At 35.1% G+C, this 20,732-nt stretch overlaps 1 protein-coding gene across 1 annotated transcript in view; it reads right to left on the bottom strand.

Moving 5' to 3' along the window:
* TTN (titin) overlaps window positions 1-20,732 on the bottom strand; it is a 244,573-nt gene that overhangs the window by 143,982 nt on the left and 79,859 nt on the right. Inside the window, exons 92-128 of the mRNA XM_050900483.1 lie at window positions 19,988-20,275; window positions 19,546-19,833; window positions 18,728-19,018; window positions 17,718-18,005; window positions 16,569-16,661; window positions 16,163-16,445; window positions 15,728-15,911; window positions 15,289-15,378; window positions 14,939-15,206; window positions 14,581-14,841; window positions 13,785-13,994; window positions 13,599-13,676; window positions 13,458-13,484; window positions 12,734-12,781; window positions 11,762-11,818; window positions 11,584-11,661; window positions 11,034-11,288; window positions 10,292-10,384; window positions 9,659-9,736; window positions 8,893-8,961; window positions 8,210-8,293; window positions 7,904-7,966; window positions 7,548-7,643; window positions 7,147-7,227; window positions 6,490-6,567; window positions 6,217-6,297; window positions 5,734-5,811; window positions 5,437-5,514; window positions 5,159-5,242; window positions 4,744-4,842; window positions 3,469-3,546; window positions 2,516-2,590; window positions 2,276-2,350; window positions 1,953-2,036; window positions 1,635-1,697; window positions 1,246-1,323; window positions 937-1,014 (exon numbers count right to left, since the gene is read on the bottom strand). Coding sequence (XP_050756440.1) covers window positions 937-1,014; window positions 1,246-1,323; window positions 1,635-1,697; window positions 1,953-2,036; window positions 2,276-2,350; window positions 2,516-2,590; window positions 3,469-3,546; window positions 4,744-4,842; window positions 5,159-5,242; window positions 5,437-5,514; window positions 5,734-5,811; window positions 6,217-6,297; window positions 6,490-6,567; window positions 7,147-7,227; window positions 7,548-7,643; window positions 7,904-7,966; window positions 8,210-8,293; window positions 8,893-8,961; window positions 9,659-9,736; window positions 10,292-10,384; window positions 11,034-11,288; window positions 11,584-11,661; window positions 11,762-11,818; window positions 12,734-12,781; window positions 13,458-13,484; window positions 13,599-13,676; window positions 13,785-13,994; window positions 14,581-14,841; window positions 14,939-15,206; window positions 15,289-15,378; window positions 15,728-15,911; window positions 16,163-16,445; window positions 16,569-16,661; window positions 17,718-18,005; window positions 18,728-19,018; window positions 19,546-19,833; window positions 19,988-20,275 — 4,680 coding nt within the window. The remainder of the gene's footprint in view (window positions 1-936; window positions 1,015-1,245; window positions 1,324-1,634; window positions 1,698-1,952; window positions 2,037-2,275; window positions 2,351-2,515; window positions 2,591-3,468; window positions 3,547-4,743; window positions 4,843-5,158; window positions 5,243-5,436; window positions 5,515-5,733; window positions 5,812-6,216; window positions 6,298-6,489; window positions 6,568-7,146; window positions 7,228-7,547; window positions 7,644-7,903; window positions 7,967-8,209; window positions 8,294-8,892; window positions 8,962-9,658; window positions 9,737-10,291; window positions 10,385-11,033; window positions 11,289-11,583; window positions 11,662-11,761; window positions 11,819-12,733; window positions 12,782-13,457; window positions 13,485-13,598; window positions 13,677-13,784; window positions 13,995-14,580; window positions 14,842-14,938; window positions 15,207-15,288; window positions 15,379-15,727; window positions 15,912-16,162; window positions 16,446-16,568; window positions 16,662-17,717; window positions 18,006-18,727; window positions 19,019-19,545; window positions 19,834-19,987; window positions 20,276-20,732) is intronic.

The raw sequence follows: 20,732 nt of genomic DNA, 5'->3' as shown, positions 1-20,732 counted from the left end.
ATACTAAATTCTAAGAGAAATTACGTGCTTTCTGAAGTTCATAGAAAGAATTACGGACAAACAATTTTGGGGAAATAGTACAGATTTACACAGCAAAGATACTTATAATAAACACAACAATCACACCAGACATACAAAAATAAAGACATTTAAATTAACAGAGAAAATGACCAGCTGAAGCTTTAGTGCGTAGTAGCTAGATATGCATTAAGTATTTTGAAGACTGCTAGTTTGGGGGGTTCCAGGAATAAATTCCCCAGCTAAATTAGACACTTTGAAACACTGTGCAATTTTAGTAACAGCAGAAATGTAGTTAAATATTAAAATAATATCTACTAAAATAATGCATATAATAGTAGAGTAATAGATATATAGACCAAAACACATCAAAACCAAACAGCATATTCACATGTCATGAAGTAAGATGGAACGACTGAGATGAAAGTAAAATGTAAATAATTTGCCTCTAGGCTCTTCAGAAATGTAACTAAGCCACAGAACACAGAATACAGGATACATAACAAAATCACTTTTCAAACACAAGAAAATCACAGAGACAGAGGACATATTTGTAAGTTTGAAACCCTTCACTGAATATTGACAATGTTATAAAACATAGATTTTTTTTTTCTAAATGTGTTCATATTTATTTAACTTCTTCACTGAGTAAATGTCTTCACTCAGCTTTCCAAACCTCTTAAGCAACGAGAGTGATCAATGAAGTTAAATAGTAGCTAGAAAATGCAAGGAATGCAGGTGTGTGACTGTTCTCTGTCACCTCCTGCATTCTTTTGCCGGGGAGAAGACAAAGGTCCTTTTTGTTTATAATCAAGTCAGGAGAAGCTGGGATTTGATTAACCAGGCAGATGGTGAGTACGATGCACATGGTTATCTGATATTTAGAAGCCTTCTCTACTTTCAAAAGAACTTGTATACCTTTAGCTGGTGGAACTGCCACTTTCCGTGAAATTGGAACAGGTACTTTGTCTTCTGGCACAGGCTTCTTGGGCACTGCTGGCATTTTTAAAAAAAAAGTTTATTTTAAAAGATTTTTAATTAATTACAGTTTATGAACATAATCAGATGACAAAAGACAAATGCAGAGACTTGACATTTCTTCAAGTCAAATAAAAAAAGACAGTAAACATTGAACATTACAGCTTGTGTTAGACAATTAGACATTATAAATATAAATCATTAGTCTGAAACAAGGCTTCTCTTGTGTAGCTCTGAAAAATTATATACCTCGTTTTGGTGGAGCCTCCTCTTTTTTAGCAACTGCAACTTTTTCTTCTGTGATAATTTTCCTGTGCACTTCAGTCACTTAAAAATAATCAGTGTAAGAATATTTAATTGCAATATTTGAAATGTAGATATATGTAAGTTATTTCTACTTAGACTGATTTTTTAAAAAAGAAAATGCTAAGTAAACTTCAACAGCAACAAAAATGAAACACTACAGAAAAGTGTACTTTACAGCCATAGCACAAAGATGAGTAAATAGTCAAAAGAAAGGGATCCAGACAGAGGTTACAGACACTAACGAACAAAAATTTAAGTAAAATGCCTAAACACAAATACTGCAAGGCCAAACAAAAAAATCTCTATGATAATAATAGTCTCAGTTTGTTTACCTTTGGTTGATGGAGGTTCTTCAACTTGTATCTCAAAAGTGGGCACCTGTTCTTCTGCAGGTTCTTAAAAAAGATTGTGCAACTTTAGAAAATTTGATTGATTTCACCAACAGGCATAAGATAAAAGATGAAACAACACATAAATTTCATCAAGACGACACAGTCCACAGGCCACATTGTAGACAAATGGGCATAAGTATATGTTTAATGTTGAAGAAATTTGATATGCGAGATATTTTTTATCAACATGCATATATGTTAAAGATGGAATGCAGCAAAAAAAGCATTTTTTGCAACAGGAACAAACCACTGATATACCTCTTGCTGGTGGAGCCTCCATTTTTTTAGGCACGAGGACAGGTACTTTCTCTTTAGGAACTGCTTTCTTATGAACTTCAGGAACTTTAGAAAAATGAGCAAGAGGAGAAAGAATATTAAGGTGTAATATTTGTAATTGTCTACTACATCACAATGTGTTTTACTGAGTTAACACAAACAATACTTTTCGTAGTACAAGATGGAATTTGAGACAACCATTCATCACTGGAAGCAGACGCTACCCACGTCAACACGTACAAACAAGACAGTAAGACAAACATAATCCCCTTGAAGATACATCACCCAGATGAACTGGTTTATACCTTTAACTCCTGGAGCTTCCTTAGGGGCAGCTGGAACTTTTGGTTCAGGGACAACTCTCCTATGCTTCTCAGGCACTTTAAAAGATTACAACACATAGTTTTACAAAGAGGAGTAGTATCACTATAACATACACACATTTCCTTAATACAAAAAACCACAAATGGAGATAAACATATAGTGGCAACATAATGCTCAGAATGATGAAACAACCAATATTTTGTAATGAAAAGAATGTATACCTTTAGTGGGTGGGGCTTCCTCTCTTTTAGGAACAGTTACCCTCTCCTCTATGTAGTAAGCCTCTTCTTCAGTCACTTAAAAAGAGTAAAATAAAAAAAATACTTGAGCTTAAGTATTTGACATCTTTTACTGTATTTATGGCCCTGGTAAGCAACAAAATATTTGTAAGAATAAGCAGTGTGCTTTACTAACAGACACCTCTGGTATTACAAAATCTACATTCAAACCATCCTGCTCCCTCTGAAGCCAATGAAAAAACTCCAAGCAACTTAAATGGAACTGAGATTGAGCTCTCATCTTGTATTTCTGTGGAATTTGAAAATGCTCAGTATTTGAAGTACTAGATCAGCACTTTCCATTCCTCTGTCCACTAGTTCACTAATGTTGGAATTTGTCCACTTTGAGAAAGCCTCTCTCCCAAATACCGAGAAAATTCCTTGACTAAAGCCATCCCTTGACAATACTTTCTACGGTGTCACTTGTAACAGAAATTGAGTCAATCAGTGTATGTTACCATCCTTCACGGCATTAGGTTACCACCAATAAACTTACAGGTGGAAACAATTTAGTCATTTTACAATTAAATGATCTGAGGAACCAGAGTGCAACATGATATTCTGAAGGACCTTTACTTCATCCAAGCAACCTGATGGAAAAGGAACTTCCAACAGAGAATTTTTGTAAAAAAAAAAGAAGGACTGATAATTCTCAACATCTAAGAGATACCTCATTATTTTCACTGTATCAAAACAGGATTAACTACTACACTTTTCAAAAGCAAGTAATAGAAATTGTAGACATTCTTAGCATTAGAGTTTATAAGATAGGAAACATATTTATATAGTAGTAAACTTTTCTTTATGAATAGAGTAGATATTAATCCGCACTATTTTTGGTAGAAAACAAAAATTACTTTTTGCTTTTGCCTAGTATTCCTGAATTGTGATCATACCTTCAGAAATCTCTTCTCTGTGAATGGAAATAGACACTTCCTCCCTTTCTTCTTCATCCCATTCTTCAATTGTTGGTTCTTTAAAGAAAATTATTAGTTTTAGTATTTTTGGTGGATGGAGGGATGGAGGGATCGATGGATGGAGGGATCAATGGATGGAGAAGATGAAGACCAGTTCTTACAAGTTCTATATGACAATGACAGATATGCATACAATACAGAAAGTGCTGTGCACACACATATGTATGATTTGCTCTAAATGATGTGTTTTGTCCATGCCCGATGTACCCTATTGTGTGCTGTTGTAGCTCTCAAATATCCTTCACTGGTCAACTATCAGTCCATCAGAATGCCTCAGTTCCCCAAACTTCCCCATCACAATGGCTGAGGGGGGGTGGTGGTGGGAAAACAACAGTCAAAGAATTAGAGGTTGCTCCTTGATCCAGCTACATGAAAGTAAGGACGACAGGAACAAGATGAGAAGGGTAGGTCAAGAACTGAAAGGAAAGCCTGGCATGTGCACATCTACAAATGTGACTGTATCAGGGAAAACATCAATTTGTTCTGGGGTAAAAGGTTAATTTGCAGGAGACAAACAGAAATTAACACTGCATGTATCCGTATGAATATATATTTGCATGTTCATATTTTAGATAGAAAACTTCTGTATCTGCTTCTAAAAACTCATTTATGCTTTTTAATAGAATATGTAAATTTTCTTGACCAGCTAGTTATTAATGGGATACAAAAACAGTCAAAAAGTTGATTTCAGCTATCTTGAAGTAGATATTTTGTGGAATTATACTAACTTAAAACAACTAATCTCAACCCTCCCTGAGCATGAGAATGTGAAATAAAAGAGCTGGTGAGAAGCTAACACTGCAGAGAGAAATAGTATTGTTATCTGCAGGGCTACAGAGAGCTTTGTAGAGAGTATGACAAATGGATGGTTACAGTCCTAATTAGTGGAGCCTAAACTCAACACTATACATCCATACGTCTTACTATGATTTCATGAGAGCCTGATCCAAAGATCGCTGTATTCAGTGGTACAGTTTCCATTCAATGTCAATGGGGTGGGATCCTGGCATTCAAGACTGAAATGGTAAATGGCACTCAGGAGGCTCTTAACTGCCTGCAAGTCTGTAAAATGTTCAACACAAAACTCATACAGGATAACTAACACAAAGGTTTTGGGTATTTTGATCTCGGTCTTGGAGCAATAGACTTGTAGACAAAGCACAAGTTTCTCACTATTTTCTGTTTATAGTGTACCTTCGGGTGGTGGGATTTCCTCTGGAATGGCAACAGATATTCTTTCTTCTGTAATAAGTACTCTTTCTTCAAAAGTAGGTTTCTTCTGCACTTCAGGCACTTTGAAAGATAACAATATTAAATGTATGCTTTTCTAATTCCATTGTGAAAGCAATGTTGCAAAATGCTACATCTAAGATTCCAAACAATTTCTTAAGGGTACTGAGCACATAACTCATAACAGAGATTCAATATTTAGAAATCATATTTTAATAAGTATTGCACAACACGTACAACATACTGTAATGATTCATTGTCACTAAATCAGAACAGCAGAATTCACAGGGGAAGCACAAATCAATGACTGATAACAATACAGAACATACAAACGGAAGCTGAGAAACAACCTATTCTTTCGTTCTAGTGGAAAGCATACCTTTAGCTGGAGGAGCCTCAACTTTTTTAGGAACAGCAGGAGATACTTTTTCTTTAGGGACAGGTTTCTTAGGAACCACAGGCACTTAAAAAAAAGTATTTAGTTTTAGGACCTATAAAGTGTAAAACTGGCAAAAGCATCATGTAACAGAAATATATCATTCAAAAAGATTACACATGGACATATTTTGCTTACAATACACAACAGCTGAGCAAGCTGAGACAAATGCAATGTTCTAAAGACTACAATAAATGATACTATGGTGAATGATATTGTACCTTTTGCAGGTGGAGCTTCTACTTTAGGAGCATGTGGTATTTTTTCTTCTGGAGCTGGTTTCTTAGGTACTTCTGGCACTTCAGAATATGAATTATAATAATATTAAGTAACTAAAATTACAGATGTTTTAAGACTGCATCTATAGCACAGTTATCCACAAAACTGACACAAAAGATTCATAGCTAATGTAACTGAAGTACAACTAAAACTAGATTCACTTAACAATCAAATCCAAAATTGGACATAAACAAGATGCTTAAGGTAACAAGAAAATGGTGTTATTTATTTAAGTGTACCTTTAGGTGGTGGAGCTTCCTCTCTTTTTGGAACAGCAATTTTTTTCTCTGGGAGAGCTCTCTTAGCCACCTCTGGCACTTAAAAAATATAAAATATAAGATAAATGAAGTCTATATTTCAAAGATTTATTGGAGTATTATAGAATTTCATTAATCCATTTACAAGAATATCAAGACACACCACATAACACATTCATACACTTAACATAGAAAGCTACGAGACAAGAGCAACATATATTTGAAAAAAAAAAAAAAAATCAAATCAGTCTCTGGAAGCCTGTCAAGTGCTTTAAGATTGATTTCTTAACTGAAGAAAGAGCTGCTCAAGTTTGTTATCTGTCCTTAAAAACTATTGTATATGCACAGAGAACTGTACATAAAAAATCAATTTCTAACTCAAACATGCTTACGTACAGGCTAACAAAAAAAAAAAATTTAAAAAGATACTCAACAGGTACATGTACACTCCATCACTAAGCATACCTTTGGCACGTGGAGGTTCTTCTATGGCAACGGGAACATATACTTTTTCTTCAGGCACAGGTTTTTTAGGCACTTCAGGAACTTCAAAGGTATTAAAATTTGTTTAAGTAATCTTTCTAAGGCTTTTGAGTTTGTCTTAGATGAGAACATACATACAACATAACACACAAAGACTATATTTATCATATGCTTATAGAGAGAAGTGAATAGTAGTTAGGAAAACAGCACAATAGTATAGGACTAGTTAAAGCCCACATTCAAAAGATGCTGTACCTTTTGCTGGGGGAGCCACCTCCTTTTTAGCAACAGCAACTTTCTTTTCTGGAACAGGTTTCTTAGGGACTTCAGGCACTTTGGAAAACATTGTCAAAGTGAAAGAGCTTTAGTTTTTGGACCACTTATCCAAATTTCAGTATTCCAAGATTGCTTTATAGAACATAGTGTCTGGACAAGGAGCAGAGCACTGCAACATGATACAATGTACAAGCTTTTCGACATACAGTGGACTATATGGGAAAGACACTATGATACAGTATAAAATTCCAAAGTTAACTTTACTGCACTATCACCTTTCATGGCACTCTATTGAAATAAAAACACCCTACCCTTGTCTGCAAAAGCCACACAACCTAAATACAAACAGCAAGCACAAGATTGTTAGGAAAGAGAATGGCCAAAGCTGAGACAAATGCAAGCTGTAAGCTAAGCTATAGCACAAATGAAAAAGTGAAAGTATGGAGATAATGGAGATAATGCAAAATCAAATAATGCATGGAGATAATGCAAATCCAAAGCCACATAGAGAGTAAATTCATAAATATATTCAAGAAAATATGAAAAATAATATAATAAAAGACAATTTGGTTGATTTTTGGTTTTTGTTGTTTGGTTTGGTTTGTTTTTTTTTTTTTACTAGGGCAGTAGAAATACCTTTAGCTGGTGGAGCTTCTTTTTTAGGGACAGGAATGGGCTTTCTTTCTTCTGGAATATGCCTCTTTGGTATCTCAGGCACTTTAAAGAGATAGGTGGTGAACACTTAGGAGACAGTAAAAATATTTGGTAAATCACAGTAGGCTACTTTCAACACACTGGATAAGCATCAAACAGATACAATACGCTCATCTCAAAAAAAGCTATTCAAAGAATTATTTAAAGCAGTGATGAAGAAGAATTACATTTAGAAATGCAGTAGGGCTTGAACTTTTGAGAGTAAAGCCAGAGAGATGGAAAGATCTCAGTTCTGATATGCTATCCCTTGGTAGAGTGGTACAGACAGATAACATGAAAGTTCAGAAAAATGGAGCTCATGATGATACAAAGATTTTATTTACCTTCAACGTGAGGGACCTCCAGTTCTGTAGTAATGACTTCTTCTTCTTCTTCTTCTTCTTCTTCTTCTTCTTCCTCTTCTTCATCTTCCTTATGTGCTAAAATAGGAATTTTAAAGATATTAAATTTGGAGATAGGAAATATCAATGTCCGTAGTAAATCTGAAAAGCTTTTAAGAAGATATTATGTGTGTCCAGTACACAAAGGTCACTGAAACACATATGCTAATATGTAAAAAAATTTCATCCAGAAAACCAAGAGCATGTGCAAATCTCACAATGAGTTTTGATTAACTACAGATTCAAATTGTTTAAAAAATCTTAAAGATTGATTAGCCTCTCATTCTTAATCAATCTACCTTCAATTGGGTAAACAGCTTCAAAGAATCTTTCTTCAACTGTTTTCTCATGCTCTGTTGGCTCTTCAAAGAAAAGCATTTAAACAATGTTAAGATAAAATAGTTGAAATGTTGACATATATTAATCTGAAGAAAACTGAGGTTACATAACACAATGAACAAAAAGAAGCAATGCGTATTGAAAGACAAATATATGAAGTGTCTAAATATGTAACTTGCCATACATAAAAATAGATTAAAAGAAAATCTAGTAGGATTGAAAGATTGTTTTGATTTGGGTGCACTGATTTTTGGCTTTGTACATACCCGTGACATATGAATACTCTTCTTCTCTGCGGACAGAAACCGACATTTTTTCTTCTGAAACAGTCCATGTTTCTACTGTCGGTACTTTAAAGATAGGATTTTGTTTTAGTATTTTATATTCTAGATCCACATTAGCGGTAGTTTTTATCAAATCTTTATCTGTATTGCACATTTAAGTCTTAGACGTATTTAGACAGTCAGTATTCATATTCTAAAATACTGAACACAAAACAAGCATAAAATATTTAGTACCTGTTAAAGACTAAAGACACAGACACCTTTACCCTGAAAAGTTAAAACAAATGCATGCACAGGCTTTCGGAAATAGTATATCAGAAGAATTCCAAAGGCAGTTCTTCAAAGAAATTTTGGGGTACTGGGCCATTATTATGTAAGCATAGGCCAGCAGGCAGAATAGATGAAGAAAAAGCTAAATCACACTGCAATATCCTGTAAGCTGTTTAAACAAGAATCAAAAGGCTAGCCACAAACATGTTAAAAACAGACTTTATGAAAGATAAAAGCATGGTACACATACTATTTAAACACTGAGAGTAGTCACAGCATGACTAATACAATAGATCCAGGTACATACACACAGGCCCACACATTCACAAGAAGCACAAGAACACATAGGGTGCTGGAAAATATGTAAACAGCAATTGAAAGATGCTGATCTGTACCTTCCTTTTTCATAACTTTTTCCTCAATGATCATTGATGTAGGTTTTGGTGGTAGAACTTTCTTGGTAACTGTTGGCATTAAAATTTTGTTACTCAGTCATGTGTTTAGCAAAGAGATCAAAATATGCCTACAGCTATCTAGCAATGACATTGAAAATGCAACAAACAAGACAAACATAATCTAACTCAGTAGCTAAGTCAGGCTCCTTGGAACCACGCAAAGCAACAGAAGGAATGTGTTTGCTTCTTTTTATTGCTACTTTCTACAGGGGCTGGGTAACTCAGGGTGTTTAGTACACGGGTCATATCCTGACATATATTGAATTGCAGCCAACAGACTCCTGCTGCAGAATGGGAAATGTCACACAAGAGGAGGTGGTTACCAGGAGAATAAGGATGCATCTTTATTTTATAACTAAACAATTAACCATGACATCCTGGTAGATCGTCAACATGGAAATCTGCGGAAGATGGGGATTTCACATCTTCATCTTAGAGTGAAGCATACCATTTCACCCAGTCCAATTTTACACTCACTTCCTTTCTTAAAGCATTGGTAGTTAGCATCTGCATTTAGTATTTTCCCCTAAAAAGCTTTTCATCTTCCTTTTATACAATTCAGCAGAAGCTTTTATTAGATGTTTCAAAGACTGAAAAATTGATCAGATCCATGTTAAATGAAGACAAAGCATATGCAGATCAGCTAAGTAACACTAGCCACTACTTTCATGTGAAGATGACATTAAGGTAATTAAACAGTAGTTACCCTCAGCCTGTTTGACTTTTTCTTCTGCAACCCTCTGAGTGGTTATCTCCACTTTTTCATCAACAGGTTTCTTGACAACTGTAAGTGATTCAGATATATTTATTGTTTAAATCATCTTGCAAATTATTTTCCAGACACAAACCAGGTAGAACTGTCTATTTTCTTGTTTAGGATGTTACAACCTTTGCGCATCCTGTGTGTTGTTCAGCGCATTGTTCACTGGTGGTGAACAGTGGTGGTAAAGGCATTTGTCAGGCCCACCCTCTCCTGAGAGATATGCAGTGATCTAAATGGAGGACACTTCTCAGAAGTGCAGCGTTCACTGGCTCAAAAGCACCGCCCGTGCCCAAGGCTAATATACAGTGAGAAGGAAAGATAACCAAAGCTCAGTTTGATTTTGTCAGCAATCCTTGGTTTGCTTCAAGCACCATTGCCACTATTCTCTCTCTGCTCGAAAATATGAGGTGGGAGAAGAGGAAGGGTTGCCATGAGCCTTGCTCATGTCACTGTCCAACATAAAGAGAATTCCCTCCTTTTCAAGGAAAAGTGAATAACCACCACAGTTCAGCTTGAAGGAGATGCATGAGAGATCTTAATCTGCATGTTTGTGTTAGTTTTGCAGGAAAGTCATACCTTTACGAACTGTTACTTCTTTCTTTTCCTTCTTTTCAGCTGTAATTGCTGGTGGTTTTCGCTCAGGCACAGGCTTCTTAGGAACTTCAACCACTTTAAAAATAACAACATCACTTAGTGATGAAAAATGCATTGTCTAAAGGCTCGATACGCACAAAAGGTGTTACTTATGCCATTATAAGTTTATGAAGTTGAAAAACACACACAGAGTTTTGGAAATCCAACTGTTGCAGTAAAATTTTCTGCTTGTTTTCAATGCTCTCATCAGAGCCAAATTCTGTTCCTAGAGGTATACATGTTACTACTACCTAAGACAGTTAAAGCATGCAAGGAATTGCAAAATACAGCTATTAACATCAAGCAATTAATTTGTGAAACATTTAACCTAAATCAAGTTTATATAGAATACATGAAAATGATAGAAGAAATATCCAAAACAACTAAAAATGACACATATCCTTACAAACTACTAACTCATATTAGGTTTTAAAGATGTCCCAATCTGCAAAGTCCATTGGCAACCAAATCATAGTGTATCAATTTCTATCCACATCTATACCTCGCCACACTACAGTCCTTGTCTTATCATCAAGTGCCAGTTAAAACTTGGCAGCATATTAAGGTTTAAGTTATTGTAACATAAAAAAAAAATACAAAAAATGCTGCCTGGCTCAAAATTTTTGGGGCTTAATAATAATTATGAGAAAAGAGAAGAAATAAAATGGTATGATAATTAAAATACCTTCTTCATGAATGACGCGTTTTTCTTCATAAGTCACTTCTCTTTTCTCATAAGCTTCTTCCCATTCCTCTTCCCCTTCATCATAGCCTTCTTCCTTGACATAATAGTCATGGTCTTCTCCATAATCTTCTTCCCATTCTTCATAAGTTTCTTTGGGCTTTTCATATATTTCCTTCTTTTCTTCATGAATCTTTTCTCTCCTTGCCATGGATGTTATTTTGATCTCTTTGGGCTTCTCTGGCAGCACCTCAGGAACTTAAAAGCAAACAAGCAAACAAACAAACAAACAGATTATTCATATCATACCCTGCAAGGCGTATTGGATGTTCGCAGTTAATGAAATGATTTCACCCTCACAGATTGTTTAAAAAGTGACTATTTTTTAAGCAGTCCTAATCACCCTGGATTTTAAATGTGAATGTTTTTAACATAAAGACAAAAATAAAACAGATTTGATTGATTCAAGGTAATTTGAAACAAATTGCCTTGTTTCCAGAAGGTAATTTTACTTTTAAAAAAAAGTTAAAAAAAAAAAAAGGAAAAAAGTTACCTTTAGGTGGTGGGACTTCTTCAGGACCTTTTTTAACCACCTTTTTGGAGACTTTCTTTACTGGAACCTTTTTTTCTGCTTAAAACAAATATATTTTAAAATTTAAATTAAAAAAAACCCAAAACAACAGTCATAATGACACATGTACACACTGTCCAAATACTTTAAGTATTTTTACCTGGCTTTTTCTCCTCTGGTGGTGGAACAAGAGGCAGAAGAATAGGAATAGGGGCAGCTTGTAGGAAAAATGCAATATTTAGAATAAAATGTGAGTATCATTTTTTCTTGTAAATGAAGAAAAATCCTAGTGCATTTGGAAAACAGATGAGATTATTTTATTGCAGCTGCACAATAAAAGCAAATGTGGTGCTCATTCTGACAGTTTACTGTAGCTGGAAGAATATATTTTGAGTGGGAATCCCCAGTCTACCTTTATTTGAACCCTGACCATTCTCAGCTTTATTTTCTTTACTGCCATCACTCTCTTATCTTTGCTGATAGTAATTCGTCTAAATATCAGATCTTTCCCCTCCTGCTGCCACTGCAAGCATTTACCAGATTATCCTGGAAATGAAGCCAAGAAGACTGAACTTCTAAGGTTCATAGTAAACTACTGAATATACCAGAAATATACATAATGTTTGTAGTCTGTAGTCCAATACCAGAGCCTGGAGAGAGACCATTTGCAATAAACATGCAATCCATTGTATGGCTTTAAAAGAATATTTGTATTTTATTTTCCTTTTTTTCTCTTTTTTTCAAAGGGTAGTAATTCAGACAGCTTGTTTAAAAGATATTTCTGTGGCAAAGAGCAGAAAAGGTGAAAATAAAGAATGATCAGAAGAGGAAAATGGAAATAAAAGGAAGATCGAATGAACAAGAGACTGATAGGAAAACAAGATGGAAAGGACAAACTCTTTTTAAGAGAAAAGGCTTCATTCCTACCACTACCTGTGTATAGTTTTCAACTTCCACACAGCAAAACAAACCTATCCAAGCCAAGTCTTGCTCATATCATATTTCTGTAGAGACAATTAACTAGATCTTATCACTGAGCTGTCTAAGATTTTTCTCTGAGGTTCCCACTGGCCTGCTGCTTCAGTGCAGATATAAAACAGCACTATGGAACAAGTATGGCTTGTTACCCTACCTTCAGCTGGTTTTTGAGGTGGAACTGCAACCTTGGCATCAGGAACATCTAGAAAATCAAAATGTTTAATTGACTTAATAAAAAAAATAGATTTGAATATGCTGTCCCCAAGAATAATAGTTCATGGTGTTTTAATCTTTCTTGTTCTAGCACACAAGGATTGTAGCTTGCTCCTCAAGAATAAGCTAGCTGACCAATAGAAAACTAATTGCATTAATCTTTCAGCCTGGCCAGACTCTACACTGTTTCATTTTATTTCTAAATAATTCTTGTGTCATTTTGGAGTAGGCTCTTAACAACATTCAGAAAAGAGGATCATTATATATCATTAGGAGATGATTGCTACCCATTTTGCCTCCTTGGTTATTTTTTTTCAGTTGTGCAGAGGACATTGAATCTATTCATTGGTACCTCTTCATTGTTCTATTCCTCAGTCATTCAAACAAAAATAAACTTTTGTGTTTTAGAGAATGTGGCTTCCCGTATTGTACAAAATAGGACCCCAGACACATTAATATCACTAATTTTGGAGTTATCACAGTATTCATTGCCACTATTTATGAGAATAAATAGTTCCTCATATCTATGGATGAGGAATATTTTTTCAGGGTGTAGGTTTGACTTGCTATAACCAGGAAAAAAGGATTTGAAAAGCAGAGCAATGCACTAAATGTATGACAGAGTATAGACATGATCTTGTGCCAGTCTTGCTCGTGATCTTTACCTGGTGGCTTCAACTCCAGTTTGATTTCTGCAAAAGAATATTAGATTTCTTTTAGGACTATTTATTTTTCCAGAATCATGTTTCAAACTCACAAATTTGCGGATGGCTATGATCACAAATTTGTTTAGTAAATTCGCTAACCTTTGGTTACCAGATAGAGCTCTGCAGTGCTTCTTGCTTCTCCTCTTGGTTCAAGACGAGCAATTACAGAATATACACCTGCAACAACCAAGAATGTTGATATTTATATGCCTTTATCATTAAAAAAACAGACAATAAAATCAGATAAAAGAATGGCATCAGCACAAATATTCCATGCATTTTTACCTTCATCTTCTGCAGTAACGTTGTGAATAGTCATATAATGACAGCGACCTTCACTTCTGAAGCTGTACTTGGGACTCTCTCTCAGTTCAGTAGGGCCTTTATACCATGTCACAACCGCATCATCAAAAGACACCTCACACTCAAAGGTTGCAGACTGGTGTTCACTTACTACAATGTTCTGTATGCTCTTTGTGAACTGAATTGGTTCCGCTGTTTTTAGAAACAAAAAATATATCAATTGTTATGCACCACCAGGCCATTTAGCTTATCTAATTACTTCTCATTGTTTTCATAACAATAGTTACATTATAATAAGAGATAACAACAATAGATCTTTAAAAAGTAGAGTAAGAAAAAGGGAGTCCATCTTCTATGAAGTTTTTTATGTAAGAATGAAGATTAGAAGACATAAGAGTACAACTATAACAAGATTGCTGTGCAGATAAATTATACAAGAGAAGCCATTAAGGAAATTAAAGATAAAGAATAATTAAGAAAAAGAGGAAATCCATGGAAAATATAAGAGTATCAGAGAAAAGGAAAATAAAAGCAAGAATGACTCAGATTGTTTGAGGGCCAGGGGACATTAGTAATGATGATTTAGTCAAAAATACTAACTTACACAAGTATGTCACATATTGTTCAAAGAGAAAGGACAGCAAAATTTCTTGTTTAGTCTGTTTCCAAGTTTGGGAATATCTCTTTAAGAAGTTCCTTTTCATTTGTTCTGTTAATGGAATATCCAGAAACTGTTTATCACTACCGTAATAAAGAGATTCTATATCTGTTTACAAACCTTCAATGGCCAGATCTGCAGTTGTTTCTAGATTGTCAAGCTTGCAGGTATACTGTCCCTGGTCTTCTGTTTTAACATCCTTGATGATGAGTTTGTGTACTTTGTCAGAGACTTGTGTTGAGTATCTCCCTCCTATCTTAATGGGTCTCCCATTTCTATACCATTGAGACTTGGCATTTGGGATAGAGAACTGACAAGACAGCGTGCATGTGTGTCCTTCCTTGAAAGTAGTGTCATGAAGATGCCGTTCAACTGCAGGTTCTATTAGCATGTTAAAACATACATTTTAGCAGACATCAGACAGTGGAATAATTAAAGTGTAAATTAATTCAAATACGTACTTCAAAAGTACACTTACCAATGACAGTTAGCCTGGCACTGGCAATGTGTGGTCCACACACTATTCTGAAATTTCCCTGATCTTCAAGTTGGCAGTTCCTGATTCTCAGTATGTGGCGATCACCTTCAATTCTAATTTCATATTTCTCATTGGAGTCCAGTTTCTGGGTTCCCTTGTACCATGAAAGTTTAATTTCTGGATAGTTAATTTTAATCTCACATTCAAAGATAGCATCCTCATCTGTTAAAACCATCTGATTTTCAATGTCTCTGATCAGAGTAATAGGCTGAAAAATATTAGTTTACATCAGTTTCAAGTTTCCTGTTATGGGTTTAAATATTTCACGAACCAGTCGAAAAATATGTTACCTCTGTCTGTGAGAGTCGTTGCTGAATAAAAGCTACAAGTTCATCAAACTCCTGATCTTCTCTTCGAGCTTTTTCTGTGAGCTCAATTTCCTATAAAAAGGCAGAATATCCTCAAAGATTAAAGGATACTAAATGTCAAGCTGTCATGCTTATCCAACATGAATTAGTTCCTACATCAAATTTTCTGTAATTGTACTGTAACCAGCATATCTTCCCATCTTAAAAATTGCAACCAAGTTGTGAAGACAGAACATACTTGGCCAGAAGGCCCATTTCTTCTTCTTGGGTTTGAGCATGCAAGAAATTGAGAACTGTCAGTAAAAGATCTAAAAAGGAAATTCCTGCACACACAGTACCATCAGAGTATGGACACCAAGTCTGTTCAAAGAAACTGTGCTACTCCTAACAAAGCCAATGCTGCAGTCATGCTGTATCTTACCAATCTATGGCTTTCTTCTGCTTGGGTTTGCTTTAGTAACTCAAAGGCTTGCAGGAGGCCACGGAAATCTGTAATTCCATACATGCGAGCGTATTTCTCATATTCTTTGGGATCTACATTTTTGAGAAGTTCCAAGATATCAATAGGCTGCTCTTCCTCTTCTTCCTGCCTTTTTGTTGGAGTGCTATTCAAATCAATGACATGAGTTAAATATACAATGCTTCATTCCTAGAAAGTTGTTCACTGAAAAAAATGAATCAGCTTAGAGCTTCCCTGTGCAGTGGAATTCTTTAGTCTAGTCAGGTGCTTTTATTTTTAGTGCAGTTATTCATATTTAACAAATATTTAAAAAATTATATCTTGATCTGAGATATATAATAAAAAATGTTTCTTCTGTGTTGATGGTAAATTAATCTATAAAAACTTTCCATATACCTTTTTAGTTTTGCCCTGAGATCCCCTTCAACAACTTCTTTCTTTCTTTCTTCAACTTGTAGGTTTACACTCCTCTCAATTTCACCATGTTGATTAAAAGCTACACATTTGTACAGGCCAGAATCAGTTTTTATTGCATCCTTTATTTCTAGTTTGGCTTCATCTCCTCTCTGCTGGATTATAACGCGACCTCCCTGGTTGAGTTGCCTCCATTTTCCCTTCATCCATTTAACATTTGGAATTGGGTCTCCTCCAACTTTTGCAATAAATGTTGCAATAGTCTCTGCAGAAAGATGCAAATGAGGAAGCTAAGTCTTTCCAGCTGTCTATGACAGCAGGACGTAATCTCAAACAAAAGGTATAGGCAAATAGAAGACAATGTACTTTTTTTGAAAAGAGTTCTTACTTTCCATGACTTTGATACTCTGAGGCTCTGACACAAAATAAAGTTTTCCTTCCAATTCTACTTTCTTAGCTGCTGGTGCAGCTGCTGTTTTTTCTAAAAAAGAGAGTCAAACAATTAAAACAGATGGTTTCATGTAATAGTTTATGTTCATGTGTGATGATGCTTCCAAAGGAACTGTAAAAAAGGAATTAATTACAGAGATGGAACAAAATATTATGCAAGAGATAAAAATGTAAAATTCTTTCAAATTATTTTAATTAACTTGTATTTTACTTTCCTGATGAAAATGAACACTATGGGCCATATTGTGCTGTTCATTAACTTCAGTCAGGTCATTTATATTCTGTATGGATGCAAATTCATACATGGATATGCAAATAAGAAGCCTCATTTTCTAAAATAGATCAGTTTTTAGGGAGGTATTCTCTTTTCTGTTTATTTCTGGAAATTTCACTCTCAGAGTTACTTGCATTTTTTTATCAATGATCTGTTAGATTCTTTTTTTTTCTTTTGCACAGTTCTTAGCCTTGTGGCTACCCATGTAGTGAAAAAGATACTATTTCTACGTATTACTGAACTCTTGTGTCTTTTATGCAATGGTAAGGCAAGACCTACATGGAAGAACTCATGCTTAGCCAATATTTACTTTCAGTTAAAAGGTCAAAATGTCTTAGAGTTGTAACAGTTCTGAAGCAATTAGCCTCTAAGGCTACATGCTCAATCAAATTCCTTTTGTATTTAATGAACACCACTATTCCCATCCTTTCCGTAAAATATTCATGTTCAAGTAATTTCACTCATTTAGCTTGCATTTTTCTTAAAGTTGGTGTTTAGATTTAGAAACTAAATTCTTAATCTTTTTGGTAAAAATATACTATTGATTTGACACTGATCTCCCACTGTTTATGTCGCTATTTATATATCAATTAAAATTAATATATATAATTAATACTAATTATTATTATATGTATTATTTAAATTATTGTTAAATATACTGTCTTCCTAGATTGTACAGTTTTGCAAAGAACTAAAAGATACTAATTGTTTGCTATCAGATTATTAACATTTTTGTTCCACAGAAAACAAAGCAGGATGGAATTTTGTTTTAGATTTCCATCATATGCCTTGATTTTCTCCATGTTACTGTACCTTTAACTGTCACTTTAGATTTGCAAGTATCAGTGCCAGCTGCATTTGAAGCTTTGCATACATATTCTCCTGAATCGGATTTGGTAACTGCAGCAAGTTCCAGAAGAGCTACTCCATTAGCAAAGCTGAAGTTGCATCTGTCTGAAGCTCTTATTTCTCTCCCTGCCTTCAGCCACTGAATCCGGATTGGCTGCGATCCTTGGACGTGGCAGCTGAGCTGTAGGGTATCACCTTCCTTTGCTGCTGCTGGCTGAAGAGGCTGGTCAAAAACTGGAGGCTTTTTAGGTTCTAGAATATGAAAATGCTTGAGTGAATATTCAAGGAAGGAAAGTATGATTAAGAATGTAAGAGAAAAAGAGATACATGTGATTCTTAAGAAGACAACGGCAAGGAACGAAGGAGGATAAACAGAAGTCTGAGAAAGTAAATCATAGTTTTAGAAAATGGAATAAATATCAAGAGAGTATGTTTTCTATGCAAACATGCAAGAAATATCTTTTCTCCACACAGCAAGGACTTTCACATGCAAAACATAGTGTAAGAACTAAAGCACTGCTATTAGGCTGCAAAACTATATAAGCACCTTTAAAGAAACAAATATGCAATCTCCTGCAAGAGTATTATGATGAAGTGCTATGCTGCCACAACACACTGTCAAGGCTGCCCAAGCTTAGACGTTATTGCACAGAAAAACTGTTATTCCATGAAAAAAGAATGATTAAAAATTCAGCAGAATGTCACATAAAGATTTCAATGTTCACTTTAGATCATCATAGCAAATAGTGAAAAAGAAAAGAAGCCCCTCCCTGAAAAATATTGTTTTATTTTAATCACAAAATTAAAAGAATTCCTTGATTTTGTGGTTTAACTCAGTTTTATCTTGTCCATCTCAGGACAAATTACTGCTGTTAAGGTAAGTAAAACCAGCTCATAAGATAGAAGCTGTATATTTGCAGCTAACATACAACAAAGAAAAGTAAGAAGCAAAGAAAAATAAGACTTCAGCTAACCTCTGATAACAACAGAAGACGTACACAACACGCTTCCTGCTTCATTGGACACTTTACAGGTATATAAACCAGCGTCTGATTGCTCTGCGCTCTTTATATGCAAAAGTAGGGTATTGTTTTTGAACGATATTTCACAATGAGGGCTTGAATGAACTTCCTGATTGTTCTTATACCAAGCAACAGTCAAAGGCTGAGAGCCGGAAACACGGCCCTCAAGTTTAAGTTCATTCCCTTCTGTTTCTTCTACTGCTTCAGACAGTTTCTTAGTAAAAGTAGGTGGAGTTTTTCGTTCTGTAAAAAAAAGAACATATTATTCAAATTTTATGAATCAACCCTGAAATGAAAAATTCTAAAGAAAATGTTTCAAGAAAAATTTGAACATTGGGGAATTAATATTTGCTTTCATTTAAATAAGACTTTTTTTTTTTAAAGTGAAAGTATGCCAAGATAAACAGCAGCTGTCTTGCTCTTACAGTCACTGTCCTAGTTGATTTTCCTATCTGAAAAAAAAAAAATCCACTTACATTGATTTAAGTCAAATGTCATTTAAAAAGAACCCAAGATTTTTCTTGAGTTCTCAAGAAACAGGCCAAAGCCTATAAAGAAACTAGGCTGAAGATATTATTCTTTCATTTCTCCTCCCATTGTTGTTAGTGACCCTTCCTAACTCCCTTAAGAGACCCATGGGTATCTCCAGATAGGTACCTTCAAGCTACATCTCAAAAGTTTTTCTCAAACTTATCTTGCAGCAGTAAGGCTAACTTCCTTTATAATTAAAGGAAGAAAAATGTACACACAATGTATTATCTATTCAGTACCTTTAACAGTCAGTTGAGCTGTGCAAGAGTCCTTTCCAACTTCATTGCTAGCATAGCATGTATACTTTCCAGAGTCTCCCCTGTCAACTCTCAAGATGGTTAAGTGGGCTGTGTTGTCTACATAACTGATCTGGTAGTTTCTTCCTGTTCTAATCTCTTGGTTATCTTTTGCCCAAGTGACTCTAATAGGCTGTGTTCCAGAAATGTGACACTCAAAGTCAGCACTTTCTCCAATAATACCATCCACAGGTGTAATTGGGATGTCAAAGAATGGAGGATTCTTCCCTTCTGAAGAGTGAAAGAAATGAAAAAGCATCACTTCAAAATCTCGATATGCTTTAAACATCTGTGAAATAAATATTATTTGTACAATATTAAATCCATATATAAAGCAAAAGTGAGTTTTAAGATATTTCCATTAAATATTTCACAGCCCACCAACCTGTAAGTACAAGCCTGCCACTAGAGGAAGCAGTCCCAATTGCATTGGTAGCTGTGCAGGTATATTGCCCAATAAGGCTCCTATCTGTCTTCAAAATCCGGAGGGTTGCTACATTATCTATGAAGGATGTGTGAACATTGTAGTCCTCTTTTACACGTACGCCGTCTTTAAACCAAGATACTTCAATAGGTTCTGAACCAGCAATGCCGCAATCAAATGTAACTGGTAAGCCAACAGTTTCATGAACATCTCTTAATTTTCGTGTAAAAGAAGGAGGAAGTTTACGCTCTGTAAGAAAACAGGTATTGTACAGTGAGGGCTTTCACAAGATATGCACCTATTGCTGTACTCACCAATAATCACTGCTTAATATACTGTAGAGTATACTGGATTTTTGCTCATAACTTCTGATTAAAAATGTTGCTCAGCATATCATTTATTTGGAACCTGATGTGAAAAGAGCACTGTGCATACAGTTGCAGGAAAACATATAACCATTCTGCCCTCAGTTACACCCAGTGAGCCTATTTAACCCTCAGGACTGTTAATGGCGGAAACAATCAAAGCAATATCCTCAATGAGGAAGGAAGTTGCAGAAGCTTGTATCCCTACAGAAGAGCTGTGGTCAGTAAGAGACGTATTTTGATTAGCTTTACTGGTAGGCCTTTGTTAGTAGAAGACAGTGCCACAGGGTATCTTACATGTCAAGAAGCAGTAAAGTGTTTAACAAGGAAAAGGTAATCTT

This window comes from Gymnogyps californianus, chromosome 7 (assembly GCF_018139145.2).
Source record: "Gymnogyps californianus isolate 813 chromosome 7, ASM1813914v2, whole genome shotgun sequence".
In the NCBI taxonomy this organism is placed as follows: Eukaryota; Metazoa; Chordata; class Aves; order Accipitriformes; family Cathartidae; genus Gymnogyps; species Gymnogyps californianus.
This window is presented reverse-complemented; position numbering and strand designations above follow the sequence as displayed.